Source organism: Quercus suber, unplaced genomic scaffold (genome assembly GCF_002906115.3).
Source record: "Quercus suber isolate HL8 unplaced genomic scaffold, Cork oak 2.0 scaffold_431, whole genome shotgun sequence".
Taxonomy (NCBI): Eukaryota; Viridiplantae; Streptophyta; class Magnoliopsida; order Fagales; family Fagaceae; genus Quercus; species Quercus suber.
In genome coordinates this window covers 59,134-83,736 of record NW_027069882.1, presented here as the reverse complement: position 1 = coordinate 83,736, position 24,603 = coordinate 59,134, and the positions used below count along the sequence as shown (strand labels likewise).

The 24,603-nt window shown below is 33.9% G+C and overlaps 1 protein-coding gene across 1 annotated transcript; it reads right to left on the bottom strand.

Moving 5' to 3' along the window:
• Positions 1 to 3,525: 3,525 nt before the first annotated feature.
• On the bottom strand, positions 3,526 to 8,827 carry LOC111989606 (cuscuta receptor 1). The gene is made up of 6 exons (XM_065761846.1): positions 8,418 to 8,827; positions 8,078 to 8,233; positions 7,728 to 7,883; positions 7,436 to 7,510; positions 7,173 to 7,319; positions 3,526 to 5,846 (listed from the first exon to the last, which is right to left on the bottom strand). The coding sequence occupies exons 1-6, from the start codon at positions 8,809 to 8,811 to the stop codon at positions 3,688 to 3,690; spliced, it is 3,087 nt and encodes a 1,028-aa protein (XP_065617918.1). The 5' UTR covers positions 8,812 to 8,827; the 3' UTR covers positions 3,526 to 3,687.
• Between the last annotated feature and the right edge of the window lie 15,776 nt (positions 8,828 to 24,603).

The following is a 24,603-nucleotide window of genomic DNA, read 5'->3' as shown; positions in this document are numbered from 1 at the left end:
GCCCTCCAAGCTTCTTGCTCCAACAGGGTTACACCAAACCTTGTCTTCTCTAGCTTACCGGATCCCGCAATAAGCCCATTGCATCAACCAAAATGAATTGGTCCCTTCTGAACTACTTCTTAAGTACCAGAATACCTCCTCACTGATATGGGTATGGTGAGATAAGGATTTGGCTAAATGTACGTTTCAAGGATATGTCAATGGATAGGGTGCGAGTAGAGGAATTTAGAGAATCAAAGGATGAAGATTGTGGATGAGTTAATCTTGTTTTTCTTTAGGGTTTCTCTCTCAAAATTCTCTCTAGAAGCTCTCTACGTTTTGTGGGTATAAGGGTATTTATAGTAGGGTGTATGAGGAATGCGAAAAGTCAGTTTCAACCAAACAGGACATTCTGGCGACTCGACCTTGCGACTGGAACGAGTTGCGAGTTTGAGTCAGGAGCTAACTGTCTGGCTAGACTGGAAGTTTTGTCCTGTAGTGCTCCAGCTAGTGTGACCCTTTAGCTCCCCCTGCATGCTTCACACGTGTGCCATTCTGGCGACTTGCCAATTGTGAGATCTAGTCGCGAGACTCCCTTGAATTGCACACTTCTTGAGATTTCTTCACACTCTCTCACACACTACCCTTAAATAGTTCCCACCTAAATACAGGGTATCTAATTGCTAAATTACAAGCAAACTTGGTACGAAATAAAGTCAACACATGATTGAATAAATTCAACCTTACAAAGGGGGAGTTGTTTTGGGATAAGAGTAGTCATGTATTTAAGGGGAGAGTTAGCATAGGACATTTTTGAAAGCTCGGATTTGTGTGAAAACACAATAGCTTGTTTAGACCCCCAACTAAAAATTACGGCTAGGTTGCTTTTACTCTTAATTAAAGTGCGGAACAAGAGTAAATGTGCACAATGAACCAATACTACTCTAGTGCATAAACATGAACAACAAAAAATAAAAGTAGAGCACAAGAGTAAGGGAAGAGAGATGCAAATACAAGATAACACCAAGATGTGTTATTGAAGAGGAAACCGAAGAACTTGGCAAAAAACCTCTCCACGACCCTCCAAGTCGAAATCGATCCACTAGTGAACAAGTTGGAGTACACGAATAACAAAAGACCTTTCAAGCCTAGTCTACCCAATGTACTTGAGCCCTCCAAGCTCCTGCTACCAACGGAATTTTTTGGATTCTTGTCTTTACTAGCTTTCTGAATCCCACAATATGCCCAATTGCATCCACCAAGCCTCACCGGCTTCTTTTGGAAAATCCCCAAAACTTCCCAAGCTCCAAAACACTCTCTACACTCTGAAAAGGTGTGGATTGTGTTTGGGTACAAATATCCTCTTAAGGTATGACAATGGGAGAGGGAAAGAGAAGAGGTAACAATGATTTCTCACTAAGGATGAGTAGCTCTCTCTCTAAAAGATGGGTGTGTGTGTTGTAGAAAACCTATCTAGGGTTTTTCTCTCTGAATAGCCTCTTGAATAGCCTCCTATACTTTTGTGAGAAATGAGGGTATATAGAGTATGGGTGAAGGGTAAGAAAGTCACTCTTAAAATCCTCCAGGCAAAACATTTCGTGAGTACTTCGCAGGAAAGCCTTACCTTTGAGACATTTGTGAAATTGACAGCCTGGCATGACTCTTCAGCTTCTAGCATGTGCTTTTCACTTGCCCTTTTTGCGGGATTCCTTCTTGCGAGCTACTCGCGAGCCAATTACGAAACTGCACTGATTCTTCATTTCATGCTTGATTCTTCACTAACTTGATACTAAAACCAATACAATAAAGTCTCACAAAATACAAGGAACAAAATTAAAGCAAATACAACACATTTTGTCATAGAATAAAGCCAACATAAAACATAGTTGTAAATCACAACTTTATAATTTTTGATAGGGGGAGTGTCTTCTATTTTTGAGGGATGTAGTGAGGATTTATGTACTTTTCTTTTCTTTCCTTGTAGTTACATTATCCTTTTGTACACCGGTCTTGTGACCATTTATTGATAACATACATTGTACTTATATTTCTCATTTATATATATGATGATGTATGTTGTTATTCACCTATCTCTCCATGTGTTGTTTCTTTTCTCTATTTATACACATGTTTCTTTATTGTATGCAATCCTTTATTTCTATTTCACACTAAGATGCCTTGATGAGTTTTGTTTAAAGTGTTTTAGAAAGACAGGATGTCAAAATCTATCATGCCATGAACTCTCTTCTTGCAAAGTTTTTCAAAAGTTTGTGTTAGGATTAGATTTTATTGTATTCAACAAGTGATTATGAGTTTAGTGATTTATGGCTTCTCTCATATTTCATTTGTTTTTTATGGTTTTCTCACGGTTTGCCAAAGGAGGAGATTGTTAGGACATATGTGAAACTTATTAGAATATATGTTATGTAAAATTGGCTAATCCTTTGACAAAATGCACTTTACTTGTAATTGGGTAGATCAAGGATGGGTTTAGTACTTTAAGGAACAAGAGTTCAAGTCTAGTATTGAAGCCATACAAATCTGTCCAAGAAACAAGTGAAGAAGTGTTGTTCATTAAAGCTCGACAGATAATATCTATCGAGGTTTAATGCTTGTGTTCGACAGCTTCTCGACAGAAATAGTATCTATCGAGAATTACGAAATTCAGATTTCCAAATTTGTTTTCACGCATATCCAAGTGTATTTGTATAGGGTTTCTTTTCTCACAACCCTAGACATATATAAGAATTATTTTAAGGGTTGTCAAAGGTGATGCAACTTGATGCAAAGTCATTGTTCATGCATATTGTGACCAGAGACAATTTGCCCTAGTTCATCATATTCCTTGTAGAAGCTGCTGCGTCTTTGCGCCAAGGGTTTTGTAACCAAGGAGCTTCTTGATTTTCATCGTTTGGATGAACTGAAGAACTTTGCAGCCAACATCTTCCTCAAGTTGGTGTGTTAGTCGCATACTTGGATCCGTGCTTTGATTGGTTAGTCACATACTAGGAGCCGTGCATTGAAATGAGAGATTGTCACTACATTACAAGTCCAATTAGGTATTGGGGTAAGGGTTCAACTGTAGGTTGGTATTAGATACTGGGATTCTTTTACTTGTAACCACTTGCTTTGATAATAGTGGATTCTCAGGAGTGGTGACCTTAAATTCACCCGGTAGGGTTTTGCCTCGGTGGTTTTCCCCATTCATAAACAAATTACCCATGTCAAATTTATTTTCCGCTGCATTTAGTTTAATTGGTGATTTGTTTGTGTTACCACGCTTATTGCATGTAATTGATTCTGATTAATTTCACTTGGCTAAATTAATTGATTAAGTTACCAAAGGGGTTAATACATTCTTGGCCTATCAAGAAAATATTTTGAAATAATTTGCAAGATTTAAGATTTTCTTTCCGTTACATGGCACTTCATGGCTAGACTCCTAGCCCCTTGGGGGTAGCTGTATTTCTCTATCTTTGAATAACTCTCATATTCAATTAAAGCAACAATGCAAAAATACAATCTTAGTCTTTTTAAAATTACATAGCAAACACAAATTTTGCACAACATAGTATTAAAATTCAATCTTTAGATTCAAAATCCAACAGAAGAGACACATACATGTAATCATTAAAATGCAAGGCTATGCTAGTCTGAAATTAAACAACTTACAGTAATAAACCACAACAAAATAGTAGCAATACAAGGCTATGCAAGGCTAAAATTGAACAACTTATGGTAATGAACCACAAAAAAGCAGTAGCAAGTGTCAATGCACACTTCAATTAGGTTAAACCACACCCTACGCCAGTATGGATTTATGTAGAGAACTACAAGAATTCCCAACAGGATAGTTATGTAAGCCACCACAAAGCTTATGTAGAAGACACTCATGTCCATGAAACTACCACCTTCCCCCTCAATGTCCACTAATATTGTAGATGGTGGTCTTATTTTGGTGCAACTATTATGTAATGGAGGTCCACATAGGAGAGGGTTCCCCTCATAACTGCTTTCATCAAAAGTAATGAATTGATTTTTTCTGTCAGGTGTTGTTCCTGATAAGTTGTTGTGTGCCACAATGAAGACCGCTAGAGAGGTCATTTCGGTCAACTGAGGTGGAATTTCACCATTCAAATTATTGTAGGAAAGATCTAGACTTTCTATTTGATTTAGATTTGAGAATGTTACTGGGATTGGTCCAGATAGATTGTTGTGTGACAAGTTCAATGCACGAATGTTGCTGCTCGTCCTACCAAGTTCCAGTGGGATTTTACCTGCTAGGTTGTTGCACGAGAGGTCAATTCCAAACATGTATTCGAGGATGTCACCCTTGTAGGAGTAAGTTCTAGATTTTGTTGTGAACTCTACTTCTTCTTCAACATCCCCAAATATATCAAACGAAGATATATCATCAGGGAGATATTTGATAATATTTGACTTTGTGTTCAAATTTAATGACAAACTCCTTAATTGACCTTCCACCGATTGTACACCACTTAAAGAAGGATAATGGGCGGATGCATTAAAAGTAATGTTACTCAAGCAATGAGGAATTAGACCTGAAAATTTATTGTAGGAAAGATCCAAAATGTTTAAATTCTGCAAAAGGCATACTTGAATTGGAATTTGACCTCCTAAATGATTCGCTTTCAAGAGCAAAATTCTCAATGATGAGAGGCTACCAATCCAATTGGGAATGTTTCCAATTAGATGGTTATCTCGAAGATTCAGTGTAAGTAGATTGGAGTTGTTTTGGAAAGAACTTGGAATTGGACCGCTCAAGCAATTTTTATTTAATTGAAAAAATATGATACTTGAGGAATTGAAGCAAGATGGAACAGAGCCAAAAAGATTGTTGTCAGAAAGGTCAAGAAATCTAAGATCAATGAGTTTGCATAACTCAATTGGAATAGGACCTTCAAAATGATTTTTGGCCATAACAATATCATCTAAAGATGTCATGTTCCCTATCCATGTTGGAAGTGTGCCTGAAAAGTGATTGTTTTCCAACTGTAAATATCTCAGATTAGTCCAATTAGAATTGGTAGGAAATATTTGGCCACTAAAGCTATTGTTTGATAATTTGAGTAATATTAAATTGTAGCAACCCATTATGAAATGCATTGGTATGGTTCCTGAGAAATGATTCTCAGACAAGTCTAGACTCTGTAAGAAAACCAAATTCCCAAAAGAAGAAGGAATATTGCCTTCAAATTCATTTCTTGACATTTTTAAAGATTCTAAATTTGGAAAAATTAAACCGAGGTTTGTGGGAATTGGACCGTGTAAGTAATTATCTGAAATATCTATGCTCAACATGTTGGGATGAATATCATATGGCACCATAAAAGGCCCCATGAAAGAGTTATTATTTATGATAAAAATCTCCAATCTTGTATTGTTCTCTAACAACCAGTTAGGGAACTGCCCAACCAACTTGTTGTGAGAGAGAACAATATCTCGCAAATCATATTGGTAATGAAGAATTCTGGGAAGTGTCCTATTGTGAATGTTAGATGAACAATTTGACAAACTGAAAACCTTTAATTGGAAGGTTGGAATCCAAGTAAGGCAGTCAGGTTCCAAAGCTAATATAATGTTATCACTTAATAGGATCTTAAGATTTGAGAGGTTGAAAAGGAAGGAAAATGTGGATGGGATCGAGAAGTTGTTATCAGAGAAAGAAAGGTACTCAAGTGATGTCAAACTTGATAGTGGAGTCTGGGCAATGTTCCCATTGAAGTGATTGTTCGAGAGATCCAACACCCGGAGTGATGTCAAGTTTGCCATACATGAAGGTAGTCTCCCTTCAAAATTATTGCTGCTGAGGTATATCTCTTGGAGCTTTTTAAGTTCACACCAGCCTGTATAATGTGATAAATATTTATTAGGTTCTACTATTGTAATTATTTGAAGCAATATCATTGTGATAAATATTTATTAGGTGCCATTCAGTCCACAATTTCCCACTGTCAATACGTTAAGAGAAGTCATGACTCCAATTTTATGAAGAAGACTTTTATCAATCGATGAACAATCCAACTTCAACTGCTCAAGATTGTTTAGTTTGCTCAACTCTAAAACAAAAGTAGAAAGCTTAAATTAGTACTAATTAATATGGTAGAGCATAAATTAGTACTAATTGCTCAAAATTATTAAGATACCACACAGAAGTGTTAAAGTTGCCAAGACCACTTCCATAACTAAGATTCTTTGAAAGAAAGTAATTTTATTTTATCTAATAATAGTGTATAGACTATCATGTAATGTAATGTGGCAGTCCATATACTTTCATACTTTAGAATTTAATTCAAATTATGAAATTAATTTATTTCAACTAGAGATGATGCTTTGCCTTGAAGATCTCAGTCTTATTTTAAGAGTGTGTTGTTAAACCTTTTTTTTCCCCGTTTTTCTACGACATCTAAATCGTTTTTTTTTTTTTTTTTCCTACAGTTACTTCCAATTTAGGTAAATTCCTGTTTACACAAATCATATCAAAACCATTTTTTTATTTATTTGAACTCTTCAATTTGTAAAATCTAGCTGGTGTCCCATTTGATGTGCTTGTATGCTATAAGTTTATTTTGAAATATTTGATAAGAAATTATTTATTTGATCAATTTATAATACTAAATAAGTATTATAATATTTGACAAATGAACTTCAATTATTTACAAGTCATTAGAAAAATAGATAATGTATTTTTTTTTAGATTAATATAATTTAGAATATGAATCTATTGTAATATTGTTGTGAGGCTCTTAGGGCGTGGATTTTGTTTGAATTATTCTAGTCGTGTGCAACACTATTGGAGAAACATTTTATTTGTGGGTTACTAAAGTAGGAATATGGTACGAGTTTGAATTGCTCGCTCTAGGCAATGTAGAACGACATTGAAACTCCTGTGTGATTGTTGATTTAGGCCAAGAAAGGTATGCTAAAAAAAAACCGATATTAAAATCTCCGTTGTGTAGTCTGTGTTTTTACCATTTTGAATACAAAATTTTAACAAGACGAAAATAGATTATGATTCTTATGAAAGACAATAAGTTTTGTCTCATTGAATTTCAAGAAATTTGGTTATCGATATTTAGAATAGGGTTTTTATAGAGATTTTCTACTATTATGCCAGTGATTAAAAGTAAAATGCAAAATAACGCCACCTTGATGTCAATGGTATAACTTACCTTTAGTAGTAAACGATCCCTCCAAATTGTTATTTGAGAGATCTAATGTCTTCAACGATGGGAAGGCAGTTAATGACTCAAGAACTTGTGCATTGAAATCATTCCCACTCAAGTCTAGGAATTGCAGCTTAGTTAAGATGTTTGAATCTATAGGGCAAAATGAAATATCTCAAAAACATCGACATGATAATTTCATTTGGCATACCATACAAAAGAAGTATTTGATTTGAATCAATGAACATATATTTTTACAGCCTATATACCTTTTGTTGTCACGAAGTCATGGATATTATTCTGACTTAGGTAAAGCTCCTCCAAGTTGCTAAATGCTTTAAATTCTACAATAAAAAATTACATAAAAAAATCAGGAGAAAAAAAGGAACTTCAGTTGCATAAATACTTTTCATTTAAAATAGCTAAGGAAAAAAAGGGTGAAATTTAGGTGCATAAATATCATTGATTGATAGTAGGGAAATAAGAAATGTTACATGCTCAATAAGCGTGCATGAAACACTCTTCCAATAATATTCATTTGCAAATTAATGAGAGTTTTACCTTTGATATGGATTGATCCATTCAAATTGTTATTACTCAAATCTAGTTCCTTGAGTGATGCAATACCACTTAAGGATTGCAAAATGCTGTGATTGAAATTATTATAATCCAAGTGAAGCACCTCCAGCTTGCTCAACAAAGAGAATCTTTCAAAACCTGCAATTTAGATTATTCAATTTGCATATCTGTGACTTTATATTCCCATAAAACAGTACAAAATGAATCTTAACATGCAACTAATATGTGGTCTACATTTATTTTTAAAGAAAAGGTAAAAAAGAAAAAAATAATTTCAAACAATTTACTTTGATCAAACAAATTAGTTGGAGGATTTTACCTGAAAGACTTACCTTGGATGCGGATTGATCCATTCAAATTGTTGAACCCCAAATATAGTTCCTTGAGGGAAGCAATTCCACTCAAGGATGAAAGAATGCTGTCATTGAAACCAATATACTCCAAGTGAAGTACCTCGAACTTGCTCAACGCAGAGAATCTTTCAAAACCTGTTATTTAGATGCTTCAATTTTCACATCTGCAACTATATATTTCCAGAAAACAGTATAAAATGATTCCTAATATACAACTATTTTTTTCTCGACTATTTAAAAAAAAAAAGGATGCAAAGGTAAAATTAGAATATCAACAAATTAAATACTTCCTACTTTTCTTAGGATATAAACTAGGTACCTTCATTTGGGACCCATCCAGGAATAATATTATCACTCAAATCGAGGTACTGGAGCTCTTCAAAGGGAAGAAATAGAGAGGCATTAAAGTACCAACCCCCCCCACTTTCTTCACTCCAATGGGACATTGTAGACATTGTACCATTAAGAGCAAGTTGGATTACATGGCCAGTAGTGATGTTGCACTTGACACTTTCCCACTCACAGCAATCACTCTCTTTGTCAATTGAGTCCCAATGTGTAAAATAATATTCATCAGTGTAGTTGACAGTGGAAGCTTTGTATTGCAAGAGAGCAATTCTCTCTTGCTCCCAGCAACCAAAGCATTCATTCATACCTAATTGAACCAAAACTAAGACCACCGGCCACCACCAATAATGTCCCAACTTCATCATTTTTTTTTTTCCTTCTCTGAATTATGATTCCAATTGATCTTGAGTTGAAATAGGTCACCAGCATCCTAATTATATACTAATATTAAACAATTCACATCAGCATCAAAAAGGGACCCGGCCCCACCTAACCTTATTGAAAAAAAAAAAAGTAGTTAGTATATTTTCAGTCCAAAAAAATATATTTATATTAGGTTCCTCTTCCAAGTAGCTTGGCCTCCTCCCATTCAAAATTATCAATCCAAACACATGTAAGTCATTAGCTCAGAATATAACAAGTCTATATATATTTAAACGCTGAAGCATAGCATTTACTGTTGCTACGCTCTTGTTGAGCCACATGTCAGCATCCAATTCATTATTATTTGTTCGTTAATAAATTAAATTATTTTATGTCTGTTATTTTTCTATTAGTCTTTTAATGATTCCACAATTTTCACTTCAGCGTCCATAACATCCCTGACTTTTTCCCTCTCCGTTGTTTTCAACTTCCATAATTTTGAGTGGGGAGATCAATCGCTATGTTCCTTAAAACCATATGGTATATTAAGCGTGTTTTATATATTAAAGTATTATGTGTTTTTATTTTTTATTTTTATGTCTCTTTTACGATGAATTGTTGCCAAGAAAAATGGTTTCCTTTCTGTTTCTATGCTAAATGTAATCTTTTTTTGAGAGAGTTTCAAATTATGGTGTCCGCTTCTGATGATAACTCTTTATCATCAGACCAAGACACCAATCAGTTTTTGGTGTAGGCGGGGATTGAACCCCAGATCTCTTATACAACCATCAGAGACTTTACCAGTTGAGCTAACTGGAACCCACTATACTAAATGTAATCTTAATATTTGCAATTCTATGCTAAATAGACCACCACCATCCTACTAATTATATACTGTTATAAAGAGGTCCACATTTGATCTAATAATGCAAAGCGCGTTCCTTAATGCAACGCCTTTTCATTTCAAATTATTTTTTCCGATCTAATTTATTCACGTTTTCCTCTTCACCTTCCACTTTTTTAACAAGCAAAAAAGTTACATTACATCGATCCACTAGTATCTACTGTTTTTTTTTTTTCACCCCAAAGTTTGCATTATTTGAGGAGACCTGGACTAGGACTTCGCATCAATGGTGTCTTTCCACCCACTATCATGGTATCTTCTTTTTATTTTGCTAATATAAAATAAAAAAGTGGAAGAAGTTGATCCATTTTCTCTTGGTCAATAAATAGTTTAATTGACTTAACCCTATTATATGTATTCTTTCGCCTTTAGCATCAATGGTGTTTTCCCAATTTTGTATCTAGTACTTTCTTGGAAAATATTTAGTGATGACTAACCCATACCACTGGTTTATGAGCTTTGCATTGTTTAAGAAAAACCTGAACCGAAGAAGGGCCCAAAGACTTTGGAGTCAATGTTTTTTGTTCTTTTGATAGTTAAGGGTATGAGAGATTTTAATCTTGGATGTCTATATTGAAAATACTAAAAAGGTAGCAACTAGTTGAATTACAAGGCTCTTAGCATGTCAATTGTGCTCTCTTATTTCATATCTAAGACGCTATTTGAAAACGTTTTATATAGGTACTAAAAACACCACTATAGGCCCATTTTGGCTATAGTGGCGTTTTACAAAAATGCCACTATAGAGACCAATTTTTTTTTTTTTTTTTTTTTGAAGGCAATAGCGCGTTTGTCAAAACACCACTATAGGTCTATAGTGACGGTACAATAGTGGCGTTTGGAAAACACCACTATAGCCAAAAAAACCACCCAAAAAAATTTGATTACCAAAAATTAATTTTTGGTAATCAAAAGAATTTTTTTTTTGACGTGAAAAAGTTTTTTTTTTAATTGAATTAAGATTGTAATTAAATTAATATTACAATTTTAATTAAATTAAAAGATACAAAACAAAACAAAATACATAAATAAAACAAAATACAAACACTATAGCTATCCCAGTAAATTCAAAATGAAACACAAACCCACCTAAAAAAATTCAAAATCAAACACAACATGCTCACATCCAAAAATTTTAAATATATATATATATATCAACTCCAAATACAAACACTATATCTATCCCAGCAAATTCAGCTTTGCATTGTTTAAGAAAAACCTGAACCGAAGAAGGGCCCAAAGACTTTGGAGTCAATGTTTTTTGTTCTTTTGATAGTTAAGGGTATGAGAGATTTTAATCTTGGATGTCTATATTGAAAATACTAAAAAGGTAGCAACTAGTTGAATTACAAGGCTCTTAGCATGTCAATTGTGCTCTCTTATTTCATATCTAAGACGCTATTTGAAAACGTTTTATATAGGTACTAAAAACACCACTATAGGCCCATTTTGGCTATAGTGGCGTTTTACAAAAATGCCACTATAGAGACCAATTTTTTTTTTTTTTTTTTTTTGAAGGCAATAGCGCGTTTGTCAAAACACCACTATAGGTCTATAGTGACGGTACAATAGTGGCGTTTGGAAAACACCACTATAGCCAAAAAAACCACCCAAAAAAATTTGATTACCAAAAATTAATTTTTGGTAATCAAAAGAATTTTTTTTTTGACGTGAAAAAGTTTTTTTTTTAATTGAATTAAGATTGTAATTAAATTAATATTACAATTTTAATTAAATTAAAAGATACAAAACAAAACAAAATACATAAATAAAACAAAATACAAACACTATAGCTATCCCAGTAAATTCAAAATGAAACACAAACCCACCTAAAAAAATTCAAAATCAAACACAACATGCTCACATCCAAAAATTTTAAATATATATATATATATCAACTCCAAATACAAACACTATATCTATCCCAGCAAATTCAAAATGAAAACACAAACCCACCTAAAAAATTTCAAAATCAAACACAAAATGCTCACATCCAAAAATTAAAAAAATTAAAAATTAAAAATAACAACTCCACCCCAACACATTCAACCGCCACAAACCAACCTGCAAAAAGAAATCATCAAGTTGATAAGAAATCATCAAATTGATAGAAAACAAGGAATAGACCAAAACTATTATCAAAAAATAAATAGACCAAAACAATCATAAATTTTTTTTTAAAAAAAAATGCTTACCTACAACCATACAACCAATGGCTTCAAACACCATCTACAAATTTGAACAAAATCAATAAGCTGCAACACCATCTGCAAATCCAAAACCCACAAACATTAACACCACCACAAATAAAACAAAAGAAATAAAATCAAAATGGAGAAGAAGAGAAAAGTATCAATTCAGGGGTGAAGTGAAAGAATAGTGAAAGAAAAAGAAAAGAAGAAAGATGGAGGAGTGGAGACAAGGGAGAAAAAGAAGGGAAAAAAAGAAAAAGAAAGAAAGAAAGGAAGTCTAAAACTTGGCGTGGAGAGATAAGGGAGAAAAAGAAAGAAAGGAAAAAACAAAACAAAAAAACAAAAAAGAAATTAAGGAAGTTTGAGGCTTGGCGTGGAGATAAGGGAGATATGGGAGAGTGGGGGTAGGTGGGGGTTTTAATGTTTTTTTAAATTTTATATATATATATATATATAAAGAGAAATGATAAGTATGTATGTGTGTATATATATATATATATATAATGATATATCCACAATATTTTTACAACATTTTTACAACAAATTTTTAGTGACAAGTTGTTATTGATTGTTATTGTTAGGACAAAATAGTAATCTTAGCGTTAAGTTCAAATTTGAACCAATAACAACTAACCACCTATGATTTGTTATGAAAATATTATGGACGTGGCATCTCTTATACATATATATATATATATATATATATATATAAAGAGAAATGATATGTCAACAATATTTTTACAACAAATTTTAAGTGGCAAGTTACTACTGGTTGTTATTGTTAAGGGAAAAAAGTAATCTTAGTGTTAGGTTCAAATTTGAACCAATAACAACTAACCACCTATGATTTGTTGTAAAAATATTATGAAAATATTGTGGATATAACATCTCTCATTTAAATATAAATATATAATAATATATACGTTTAAGTAAATAAATAAATTTATTTATATCATATTCAAATATTTTGGAATATGCCATAGAATATTCTAGGCATATTCCATAATTTTCTTTGAAACTTATTCAAAAAAATTTTTTTTTTGGGCTGTGGTGGCGTTTTGCAAACACCACCATAGGTCATGCTCTTACAAATGCCTATAGTGGCGTTTGGCAAACGCCACTATAGGCCCTACCCAACCGGGAAAAAATAAAATAAAAATAAATGCCTATAGTTGCGTTTGTCAAACACCACTATAGGGCCTTGTAAGACTAGCCACTATAGGCCGTTGGAAACGTTGCTATAGACCCATTTTTTAAAACGCCACTATAGGATACTCCAAACGCAACTATAAATATGCCTATAGCAGCGTTTATAGAAAACGCCACTATAGGTCCAGTTTTTTTTGTAGTGATAGTTATGATTAGCCTATACCATTGATTCTACAAGCTTTACATTATTTGATGGGTAAAAGTCATTAGATGGGTATATTTTGAAGTTGCAAAGAGATCAAGAAAAAGCCAATGAGCTCAAGCTCAAATGGCACCTATACATGATGATATTAAAGAACCATTAGAATAGAAAAAATCAAATAATGTAAGGTTGAATTTATTCCATGCCAATTTGCTTGTAATTCAGCATTTAGAAACCCTGTATTTAGGTGGGAATCATGTAAGGGTAGTGTGTGAGAATGTGTGAAGAAAAACTCAAAAGTGTGCACTCAAGCAGGGCCTTGCAACTGGATCTCGTGACTGGTTCGCGGCTTGCAAGTCGCCAAAGAAGGCACACGTGTAAAGCATGCAGAGGAGCTGAAGAGTCATGCCAGCTGGAGCACTACATGACAAAACTTCCAGTCTGGCCAGGCAGTTAGCTCGTGACTCAGACTTGCAACTCAGTCAAGTTGCAAGGCCAAGTAGCCAAACAGCTTTGTTTGTAACAAACCTGTCCTTTCGTATTCTAAACACACACCAGTATAAATACCCCTTACCATGTATTGTAGAAAGCTTCAAGAGAGAAGTTTGAGAGAAAAACCCTAGAGAAAAACAAGATTGACTCATCCACAATCTTCATCCTTGATTCTCCAAATTCATCTACTCTCACCCTCTCTATTGTTACATCCTTGAGAGGTACATTAGCCAAATTCTTATCTCACCATACCCATATCTGTGAGAAGGTTATTTGGTGCTTGGGAAGCAGTTAGGAAGGGACCAATTAATATTGGTTGATGCTATGGGCTATAGTAGAATTCGGTAAGCTAGAAAAGAAAAATGTTCGGCGTAACCTCGTTGGAGTAAGAAACTTGAAGGGCTTAGGTACACTAGGTAGATTAGGCTTGGAGGGTCTTCTGCTGTTCATGTATCCCAACTTCATTCCCTAGTGGATTATTGACCATTTGGAGGGTGGCGGAGAGGTTTTACGCTGAGGACTTTGGTTTCCTCTTCGATAACACATCACTGTGTTGCCTTTGTGTTTGCATCTCTCTTCCCTTAATCTTTGCCATTTAATTTCTGCTGTTATTGTGGTTTTATTTGGTTTAGATTGTTTTATCAATTCTGTTTTAGCTTACTTTCATATTCTGCACATACATTGTTTGATAATAAGCTTGAATTGGTAATTTGTAATTTGGGGGTCTAAACGTTCAAGGTGTTTTACACACTAAATTGAACATTCAATTGGTATCAGAGCGGGAACACTTGTTTTGGTTTAAATACCTATGTGTGATCCTTGACCCCTTGTGTTATTTGTCATGGATAGTGCTTTGTATGCTTCTATGCATGTTTTGGATGTTGAAGAATGTAACATGACACGTGTTTGTGAAAATGCCTCTATGAGTGATAATCCTCATGATTGTGATACTATGTTCCATGAATTTTTGGATGTTGTTGATATTCCTAACATCAAACTCTTTTAAGAAAAATGCTAAAAATTTCAAAAGAATTTGAGCAAGTTATTTTGTAAAAATGGTGATTTGATTGCTAAGCTCAATGAATCCAACAAATTGGTTGAGAAATATAAGAAACTTGCTGAAAATTCTCTTGAAAAGCTGAAAGATTTTGAATGTTTGAATATGGACTTGGATGTTAAACTTGTTTTGTCTAACAAGCTTGTTGATAAGCTAAAATGTGAGAATGAATCTATGAAAATGCATGCCAAGTGTTTGATTGCTGAACCTATTGCTAAAAAGGATAATAATATTTGTTGCAATCATGTTGCGGTACCCGATTTTGTGCCTATTGTTCTATCTCAAAGGACAAATCGGTGTACGTTCCTCCACACAAAAGAAATCAAAAGGTGGAGAGAAAGGCTCTTAAGTCAAAGCCTCCGTTTAGGTCTCAACCTAAGGTTTTGAATGGATCTAAGTTTGTTCCAAATTGTCACCATTGTGGTGTGATTGGTCATATAAGACCTCAATGTTTTAAGTTGAAGAGAGAACAAAACCATGTTACTAGATCCCTTCCCAAAAAGCCTAATGGACCTAAACACATTGTTTGTCACTATTGTGGTGCTTTTGGTCATCTAAGATCTCATTGCTCTAAGTTTCATGCTCTTAAAAGAATCAAAAGAAAAGAGAAACTTGAGCTTCTTGGAAGGTATGCTAAAAAAGGTAAATCAGTTTTGAGTGAAGATAGCATGTTGTTAAAGAAAATGTTTAATGCTCTTAACTCCTTAACTATGTGCATCTCTGGTTCTCATTCTTCCAACCGTCGTCTCACTTCTCATGAGACACTCATTCCAAACAATCGTTCCATTTGGATGAGGAAGGGTTCCTATAGTTGAGTTTTTGCTCTTTTGGTCCTTGATCTAATTATTTCGATCTTTGTAGGACCCTTCTTGCATTAAATGTCATATCTTCATGCATTTTGTGCATCTTGCATTTTTTTATGCATTGTTTTGTTTTGATCTTACTTTTATATTTTAGTTTTGTGTGAGTAAAAAATCCAAAACCACATAAAAAGTGAAAAATACAAAAAATTTGATCGTATATGTTTGAGCACATTTCACATGTGAGTTTGGCATAGTGCCTTCATACTAATGACGTAGTGCATTTACGAGCTTAGCTTGTTATGCATGCACATCTATTTTTATGAGAAAAAATCTTGAAATCTATGTGTGATTATTGTAAATCTATCTTCAAACTTGTCATGAATGATTGGTCAATAGTCTTGATGGTTTTGATACTTGCATAGACTTGTGCCTATATATCTTCCCACACTTTTTTTTTTCTTCTTAAAGAGCTCAACAAATGTAAATCTCAAAATGAAAAGAGATAATGAGTTACAAAAACTGTCGCACATATTAGTATTTAACTAGGAAAAAGAAAAAGCGACTTGTATTGAAATTGTATGATGCCCAAAAGCCAAAGGCTTGTTCATCAAATTGAAATATCAAAAATTTCAAACATCGATCTCAAAATGAAATGTATTGATTCAAAATGATCAAATGTTATGAACTGTAAAGAAGCCAAATGAAAAGTGTAAGATTGAATTTTATCAACCATCTTGTTGGTTTTATTCCGTGCCAATTTGCTTGTATTTCAGCACTTAGAAATCCTGTATTTAGGTGGGATTCATGTAGGGTAGTGAGTGAGAGAGTGTGAAGAAATGCTCAAGATTGTGCAAGGATGCAGGGCTTCGCGGCTAGGACTCGCGGGTGACTCGCGACTGGCAAGCCGCCAAATGCAGCACACGAGTGAAGCGTGTGAGAAGATGAACAGTCGTGCCAGCTGGAGCACTACAGGATAAAAAGTTCAGCCTGGCTGTTTTGTTATCTCGCGGCTTGAGCTCGCGACTCAGCCAAGTCGCGAGGCCAAGTCGCCAACTAGCTCTGTTTTGAAAAACCTGACTCTTCGCATTCCTATCTCACCCTAGTATAAATACCCCTTATACCCACGAAATGTAGAGAGCTTCCAGAGAGAATTTTGAGAGAGAAACCCTAGAGAAAAACAAGATTGATTCATCCACAATCTTCACTTAGAGACTCTTCAAATTCCTCTACTCTCACCCTCTCCATTGATACATCCTTGAGAGGTTCTTAACCAAATTCTTTTCTCACCATACCCACGTCAGTGAGAAGGTCTTTTGGTGCTAAGGGAAGCAGTTTGGAAGGGACCAATGGTTATTAATTAATGATATGGTTTATAGCGGAATTTACAAGCTAGAAAAGACAAAGGTTCGGCATAACCTCGTTGGAGCAAGAAGCTTGGAGGGCTTAGGTACCTGGGTAGATTAGTTTTGGGGGGTCTATTACTGTTCATGTATCCCAACTTCATTTTCTAGTGGATTATTGACCGCTTGGAGGGCGGCGGTGAGGTTTTACGCCGAGGGCTTCGATTTCCTCTTTGATAACACATCATTGTGTTGTCCTTGTGTTTGCATCTCTCTTCCCTTAATCTTTACCATTTAATTTCTGTTGTGGATGTGATTTTAATTGGTTTAGATTGTTTATCAATTCTGATATAAGCTTGTTATCATTTTCCGCACATACATTGTTTGATATAAAGCTTGAATTGGTATTTTGTTGTTTGGGGGTCTAAACGTTCATAGTGTTTTCAACGCTATTTGAAATTTCAAAAAGCTTCAAAGATATGTAATCATTTTCTTGTGGGAGCTCATATATGTTCATTTCTATAATTGAGATAGACCACTTGACTTAGTACTAGTTGTGTATGACTTGATTAAATTGATCATTAAAACTTCACTCTAAACTAAAGACTATTCCACATTTGATACACACACACAACACACATGCCTAATGTTCAATGAATGTCTTATTCATTTGGTCGATTGTACTTGCTTAAATGTGATGTGTGTGTGCTCAACTATATATGGATCAATCCAAAAAGATTTTTGATCATTTTATATGTATTTGGAAGTGATTTTTATCACTCTTTGTGTTCATGTTTAGTGCTTACTTTGTTTTTCTTTGTTTAAACATGTTCTGTATTGAAAAACAGGTGTCAAAGTTTTTCACGACTCACTTGCGAGTCACGAAAATTTTCGCGACTCAGCTCGTGACTCACCAATCGCGAAATGCCCAGAAATAGCTTTTTAAAAGGCTTTTCGTGGGAAACCTATTTTAAACCTCTCACATCCTCTCTTAAACCCCTCTTTCAATATTTTTACATCAAAACCCAACCAATTTGAATGGTTTTTCATTCCATTAACATTTTTAAGGTAATTTTAAACTCTTTTCATTATTTGGATCCTTAGATTATGTTTTGGAAAGTTTTGTGCTCTTGGTTGGGATTTTCATCATAGAGGTTGGGGAAACTTAATTTTTTGTCAAACTTTTGTATGGGATTGGTTTCTTTTGATGATTTGCTTTGGATGTTGGCCCCTTGTGGCAAAAAGAACATGTATTAAGGGTGGATTTCATGATGTTCATGCATTGTTTCACATTGTTGTTCATAGTGTGCATGCTATGTGTTTGATAAAATGCCTCTTAGGCATTTTCTCACTTGTTTGGACTCCGATGAGTACCAAACTTTGAGGTTTCTCATGTTTCCTCATTAGGAACATGTTTGAATCATTGCTTGTGTATTTAACACACCTTACCCCACATGTGTATTTTCCATGGTTTGGTCATGCATTGCACATAGTCACCTCTTACACACACCTTTGCTACCCTTGTCATGCATTGGTCTATACCTTGTTTCTTCATCCTGGCATGTCATGTTTATCTTATGCTTTGTAGCGTTTTGTTTTGTCTTGTGTTTGAGCTTCATTTCTCATTCATCTTGCACCCCTCATGCATCATTCTCCTTGTTCATACTTTCATCTCTTGCCTCATTTCTCCTTGACCCTTTGTCTATTCGTGTCAAAAAGGGGGAAAGTATATGACTATATGACTCTTGTGCACATTCTTAGGGGAGGAAATTCTATTTCTCGTGCACATTTGTAGGGGGGAGATATTCCATAGGGGAGATGCATATACCAAGGGGGAGAAGACATTGAGTTAATAAGAAAACTTTGTTTTGTTTGTTTTTGTTTATGACTGTTTTGGTGTTTGATCAAGTTTTTTATATACTTCACATCATGGTTACTTGATCGCAATTTACTTGTTACATTATACTTGTCCTTTTATTACTTGCTTTACCTTGAGGGTTTAATGTATTTTGTGCAAGTGTTTCAGGTTACAGGTATATATGTTCCAAGTGCATCACAAGAAGAGAAGTGTATATCCTTGAAAGGGGACGTGTTTATCTTTGTACCATTACTTTGTAGCTTAGTACTTGTTGTTAAATATTATGCATTTTCTTTAAGTACATCACTTTTGTGCCCTTATTGGATTTTATATCCTTAATACAATTACCTTGTGTTGTTGTATTGGTTGAGTGTTGGACATGCAAATGATACTTTGCATTGAGCTTATTAGCTTGCATGTCCGGATGTTTATTCCATATGTGAATGTTCATTGTGGTCACTATTTATAGTGATTGTTTTTAGTCAAGCCATGCTTTATTACTTTAATCTATATTGCTTGATCGCATTGTGCTTGCTCCATATGCATTACAAGTTTTCTACATACAATGATCATATTATGTTGTTGTTTTTCAGGAGATATGTTCTTATGGTTCAAGAGCTATACAGATTCTAGAGTTGGGAATAGTTTTGTTCAACTGTTCCCAACTCACATGTTAAATCTAGAGTTAGTTTTAGAGTTTTGTTACAGAATAACCAAAGGGGGAGATTGTAAAGTTGAATTTAATCAACCATTTTGTTGGCTTTATTCCGTGCCAATTTTCTTGTAATTCAGCATTTAGAAACCCTATATTTAGGTGGGAATCATGTAAGGGTAGTGTGCGAGAGAGTGTGAAGAAAAAATCAAAAGTGTGCACTCAAGCAGGGCCTCGTGAATGGATCTCGCGACTGGTTCGCAGCTTGCAAGTCGTCAAAGGAGGCACACGTGTGAAGCATGCAGAGGAACTGAAGAGTCACGCTAGCTGGAGCACTATAGGACAAAACTTCCAGTCTGGCCAGGCAGTTAGCTCGCGACTCAAACTCGCGACTCAGTCAAGTCGCAAGGCCAAGTCACCAGATAGCTCTGTTTGTAACAAACCTGACCTTTCGCATTATAAACACACACCAGTATAGATACCCCTTATACCCACGTATTGTAGAGAGCTTCCAAAGAGAATTTTGAGAGAGAAACCCTAGAGAAAAACAAGATTGACTCATCCACAATCTTCATCCTTGATTCTCCAAATTCCTCTACTCTCACCCTCTCCATTGTTACATCATCGTTGAGAGGTACATTAGCCAAATCATTATCTCACCATACCCATATTTGTGAGAAGGTTATTTGGTGCTTAGGAAGTAGTTAGGAAGGGACCAATTGATATTGGTTGATGCTACGGGCTATAACGGAATCTAGTAAGCTAAAGAAGACAAAGGTTTGGCGTAACCTTGTTGGAGCACTTAGAGGGCTTAGGTACACTGAGTAGATTAGGGTTGGAGGGTCTTCTGCTATTCATGTATTACAACTTCATTCTCTAGTGGCTTATTGACCGCTTGGAGGGCAGCGGAGAGGTTTTACGACGAGGACTTCGGTTTCCTCTTCGATAACACATCACTGTGTTGTCTTTGTGTTTGCATCTCTCTTCCCCTAATCTTTGCCATTTAATTTCTGCTATGGTTGTGGTTTTATTTGGTTTAGAATGTTTTATCAATTCTGTTTTAGCTTACTTTCATATTCCGCACATACATTGTTTGATAATAAGCTTGAATTGGTAATTTGTAATTTGGAAGTCTAAACGTTCAAGGTGTTTTACACACTAAATTGAACATTCAAATAACAAAATAACATTAAATTTTGTTAAGATCAATGTGTTAGTGTTGGCAAATTCCATGACTTTGTAACTGGCAAATTGAGTATGTAATGAGTCTATGAAGTTCAGATCAAGTTCAAGATAACTAGTGCAAGAAACAGCTCAAATTGGCCATATGGATAAATATATAGTGAAGCTTTTACAAAGGTAAATCTTATTCAATTGGTTTCTGCGGGGCTTACCAGTGTCTAACAAAAGAAGTGCTTGTTTCTACAATCTCCTAAAACGGATAGGATTGGATGTGCCTATCTTCTGGTTTTGAACATATTGTGAATTCTTGAACATGTCACATGTTGACATGTGTTTATGTGTTTACTGAACATAGCATCTTTTTTTTTCTTTTCTTTTCTTTTTCTTTTTTTTTTTTAAAAAAAGAAAAATTAGAAACATTAAAGCCTTCAAGAAAAAAAAAAAACAAAAAACAAAAAACTAGTAACATTTTTTTTTAATCAAACTTTAAATCTCTTATTCGACGATAAGAAAGTTTATCAATTGAGCTAACTGGAACTCATAAAAAGTCGGTAACATAAAAAGTGTCAATCTCATAAATGTCAACAAAAAAGAAAGGAAAAATTCATTAAAATAGATTTCTAAAAATAACGTAAGAGGAAAAAAAAGCTATTGACTTGAACAAAAGTATGGTATTTGATCTTAACTAATTATGTGACACTTGGACAAACAATAATATCATAATTTTGGATCATTTATTGCAATTGAGAATTTTTAAAAATAAAATAGTAAGCAATTATAGACAACTTATGATATAAAGATCGAAATCTTATGTATGGAAAATAACAATTAAATCCTTAGATAAAGTAAAGCTAAAAACACAACAAATGAGCAAGAGATTGAATAGTTTGGGCATGTCATTCAATTTGTTCATCGCCAGGGGATTGTACATTTGAGGGAGTATATATGCGTCATAATAGAGGTACAATATAGAGGTACACACTTGAACATAATTGTTTGAGCTTTACTTGGGGAAGGTGAATTCTCTCTCTATCTTTGCACGAATCACATATCAAATTACCAACAGCAATTAAACTAAAAATGTGAAACACAATCTTCGTCCACTAGAATTACACGAAGAAAAATTCGAAATTTTCAGACATAAAGATCAATTAAAAAAATTCAACTTCGGAATAAAAATCCAAGAAGAAGAAACACGTGAATATGCAATCATCAAAATGCTAGGCTATGTCAGTATTTCAACGACTCTAATCATTCTCCTTTTCCTTGCTATATCTTAATTAATTACCCTCTTGTTTGTTTTTTTGGTAAGATAGTCTTCCTTCAACACTAGTAATATACGACTTTTGCGTTATTTCGGAAGACCTAAACAGCTGAACTTAAGAAAGACGCCAAGGACTTGGGGTCAATGGTGCTTTCCCTGCACCTTATATTGTGCTTTCTTGGATAATCCTTGCATTATTGTAGAAGACCTAGCTAGACTAACAATGGTCGAAGACTTCATATCTTTCCATTTTCTACCAACCACGATGACTTTTGTCAACTTTTTTTTTTGACTAAAAATTATCTTAGATTGTCAGTATTTCAAGGACTAGTCTAATCATTCTGCCTTTTCCTCTCCATCTCTTACTTGATTACCCTATTGTTTGTTGTTTTGTAAGATAGTCTTCATTCAACAGGAAAAGAAGTTGCATCCATCACTAGTAATATACGAATTTTGCATTATTTAGGAAGACCTAAACAGCTAAACTTAACTAGGACGCCAAGGACTTGAGGTCAATGGTGCTTTCCCTGCACCTTATATTGTGCTTTCTTGGATAATACTTGCATTATTAAAGGCCTAGCTAGACTACAATAGTCGAAGACTTCGTGTCGTTCCAGTTTCTACCAACCACGATGACTTTTGTCAACTTTGTGTTTTGACAAATTAACCTATATGCCGAAATGTGCTTCAAGCTAAAAATTTCCTTCAATTGTTGACAGCTATGAGTTGCCTCTTCGCTTAGCTAAGCTTTTGTTTACTCCTATTTTTTGGGAATGTAGAATCATGTTTACGTTTGGATTGTTTTTTCTAAGGTTCTGTGTTCATGAATTTGTTAAGAAAGAAAACAATTTTCTGGAGCTCAACTTGATTACAAAACAAGTGTCAAAAGAATGAACAAGCTTGACTTGTTTACGAAAAAAAAAAAAAAAAAAAATAGTTTAATACCAAGTTTTACAACCCTACAAAAGACTGACAAAGTTTTTATCCAACTCTCATTTATGCTTCCAATTAAGCAAAATAGGTTTTCTATTGAAATACACCACCAACATCTAGTGGCAGAGCCAGAAATCTATCTTTGAGGGGGCCATATATAATTTTTTTTTGGGCATGAAATTTAAAATAGTAATATACAATACTTCATAACTCAATTTTTTCCCTTTTATTTATTGAGATAATTGTTAAAATACCTATGTGTTAATTTTAAAGATAATGAATGTTTAATTATTGTAATTTGTTGATATATATATATATATATATATATATAGATTGTATTTTATTTAAATGAAAATTATGTTTATTTTTAGACTTTCTTAAATATGTATGTATATTATCATGTATGGGCGGACAAAACGAAGATTATTTAAAAATTATCAAATTATTTAAGATATTTTAAGAAAAAATCTTTTTTTTTTTTTTTTAAAGTTTGGGGGCCTAGGCCCCCTTGGTCATCAAGTGGCTCCGCCACTGCCAGCATCGATCCTACTTATATATACTGTTATAAAACTGGTCCACATCTAACATCACAGTAAAACAATTGCTTGTTTTCTTCTTCTTCTTCTTCTTTTTTGGTTGTGCGTGTGTTTGTGGAAGAATTGCTCTAATAATGCATAGTGTGTTGGTTAAAGCTTCACATTTTCCTTTTACTATTTTACACAATATTCCTAATTGCTGCAAAAATGTCTATATCTTAAAAAATGTTCACATTCAACATATGAAAATATACGTAAAAATTATATATATAAAAAAAAAAATAGCTATAAACTTTCATGTGCTTTCTTCTAAAATCCTTGAGAAGTGACTTTTCCACCAACTACCATGAGAATATATTTCTATTTTATTAATATAAACTAAAAAATTAATTTTTTTTAATTAAAAATTTTTTTTTTTTTTGGTGGGGAAAGGCTTAGAAATTTAAGGAAGCATGTTTAGGGGCCGGTTAGGGCAAAGTTTTGTATATTTTTAACCCATAAATATTTCCTCCAAATCTAGTTGGAATTCCAACTCATTTTGTGACCCTTCATAAGACCGTATATAAAAATTTTATTAAAAATATAATTCATAAAATTATTTAAATAAATCACTTAATTATATAATAAATCATTTAACTAAAAAGTATATATACATGAAGACAAAACAAAAGACTTTGGCTATACACAGTATTTTGTCTTCGCACTGTGGCCTCTTGCTAGCGCATTTGCCACCTGATAAGCGGTCCAGCTTCACTTTCATTAAATGCATAGAGTACACTATAGTGTAGGCTTCGCTTCCATTAAATGCACAACAATTTCATCATTCATTTTTCTCAAAAAAAAAAAAAAAAATTCATCATCCACTTTATCATAATTTTTGCCAAGCCTAGTGTAAACATTATCTACATTTGGAGCTTTTCTTTTGTTGCTAATGTTCACAGTATGGAGCCAGTACTTGAAGTTAGAAAGAGCAATTTAGAACTATATAAGTAATTATGGCGGTCGTCTAGAGACCCAAGTATATAAAAGGCCCCAAATTTTAACTAATATGATTATTTTTATTATTGTAATAGTATTAATTAAAACCAAATATTAGCCAATAAATAAAATAATATTTTTATCAAACGAAAAACAAGAACAAAAAAGTGAGAAAGAAATATAATATCCATAATATTTTTAATAACATTTTTACAACGAAACTTAAGTAGCATGTTGTTACAAGCTGTTATT

Coding starts and splice junctions, on each gene's coding strand:
- LOC111989606 (XM_065761846.1), bottom strand. CDS start 8,811: ATGATGAAGTTGGGACATTATTGGTGGTGGCCGGTGGTCTTAGTTTTG. Junction 8,234..8,417: donor TGGATGGGTCCCAAATGAAG/GTACCTAGTTTA, acceptor TCTAAATAACAG/GTTTTGAAAGATTCTCTGCG. Junction 7,511..7,727: donor TGGATCAATCCATATCAAAG/GTAAAACTCTCA, acceptor TTTTTATTGTAG/AATTTAAAGCATTTAGCAAC.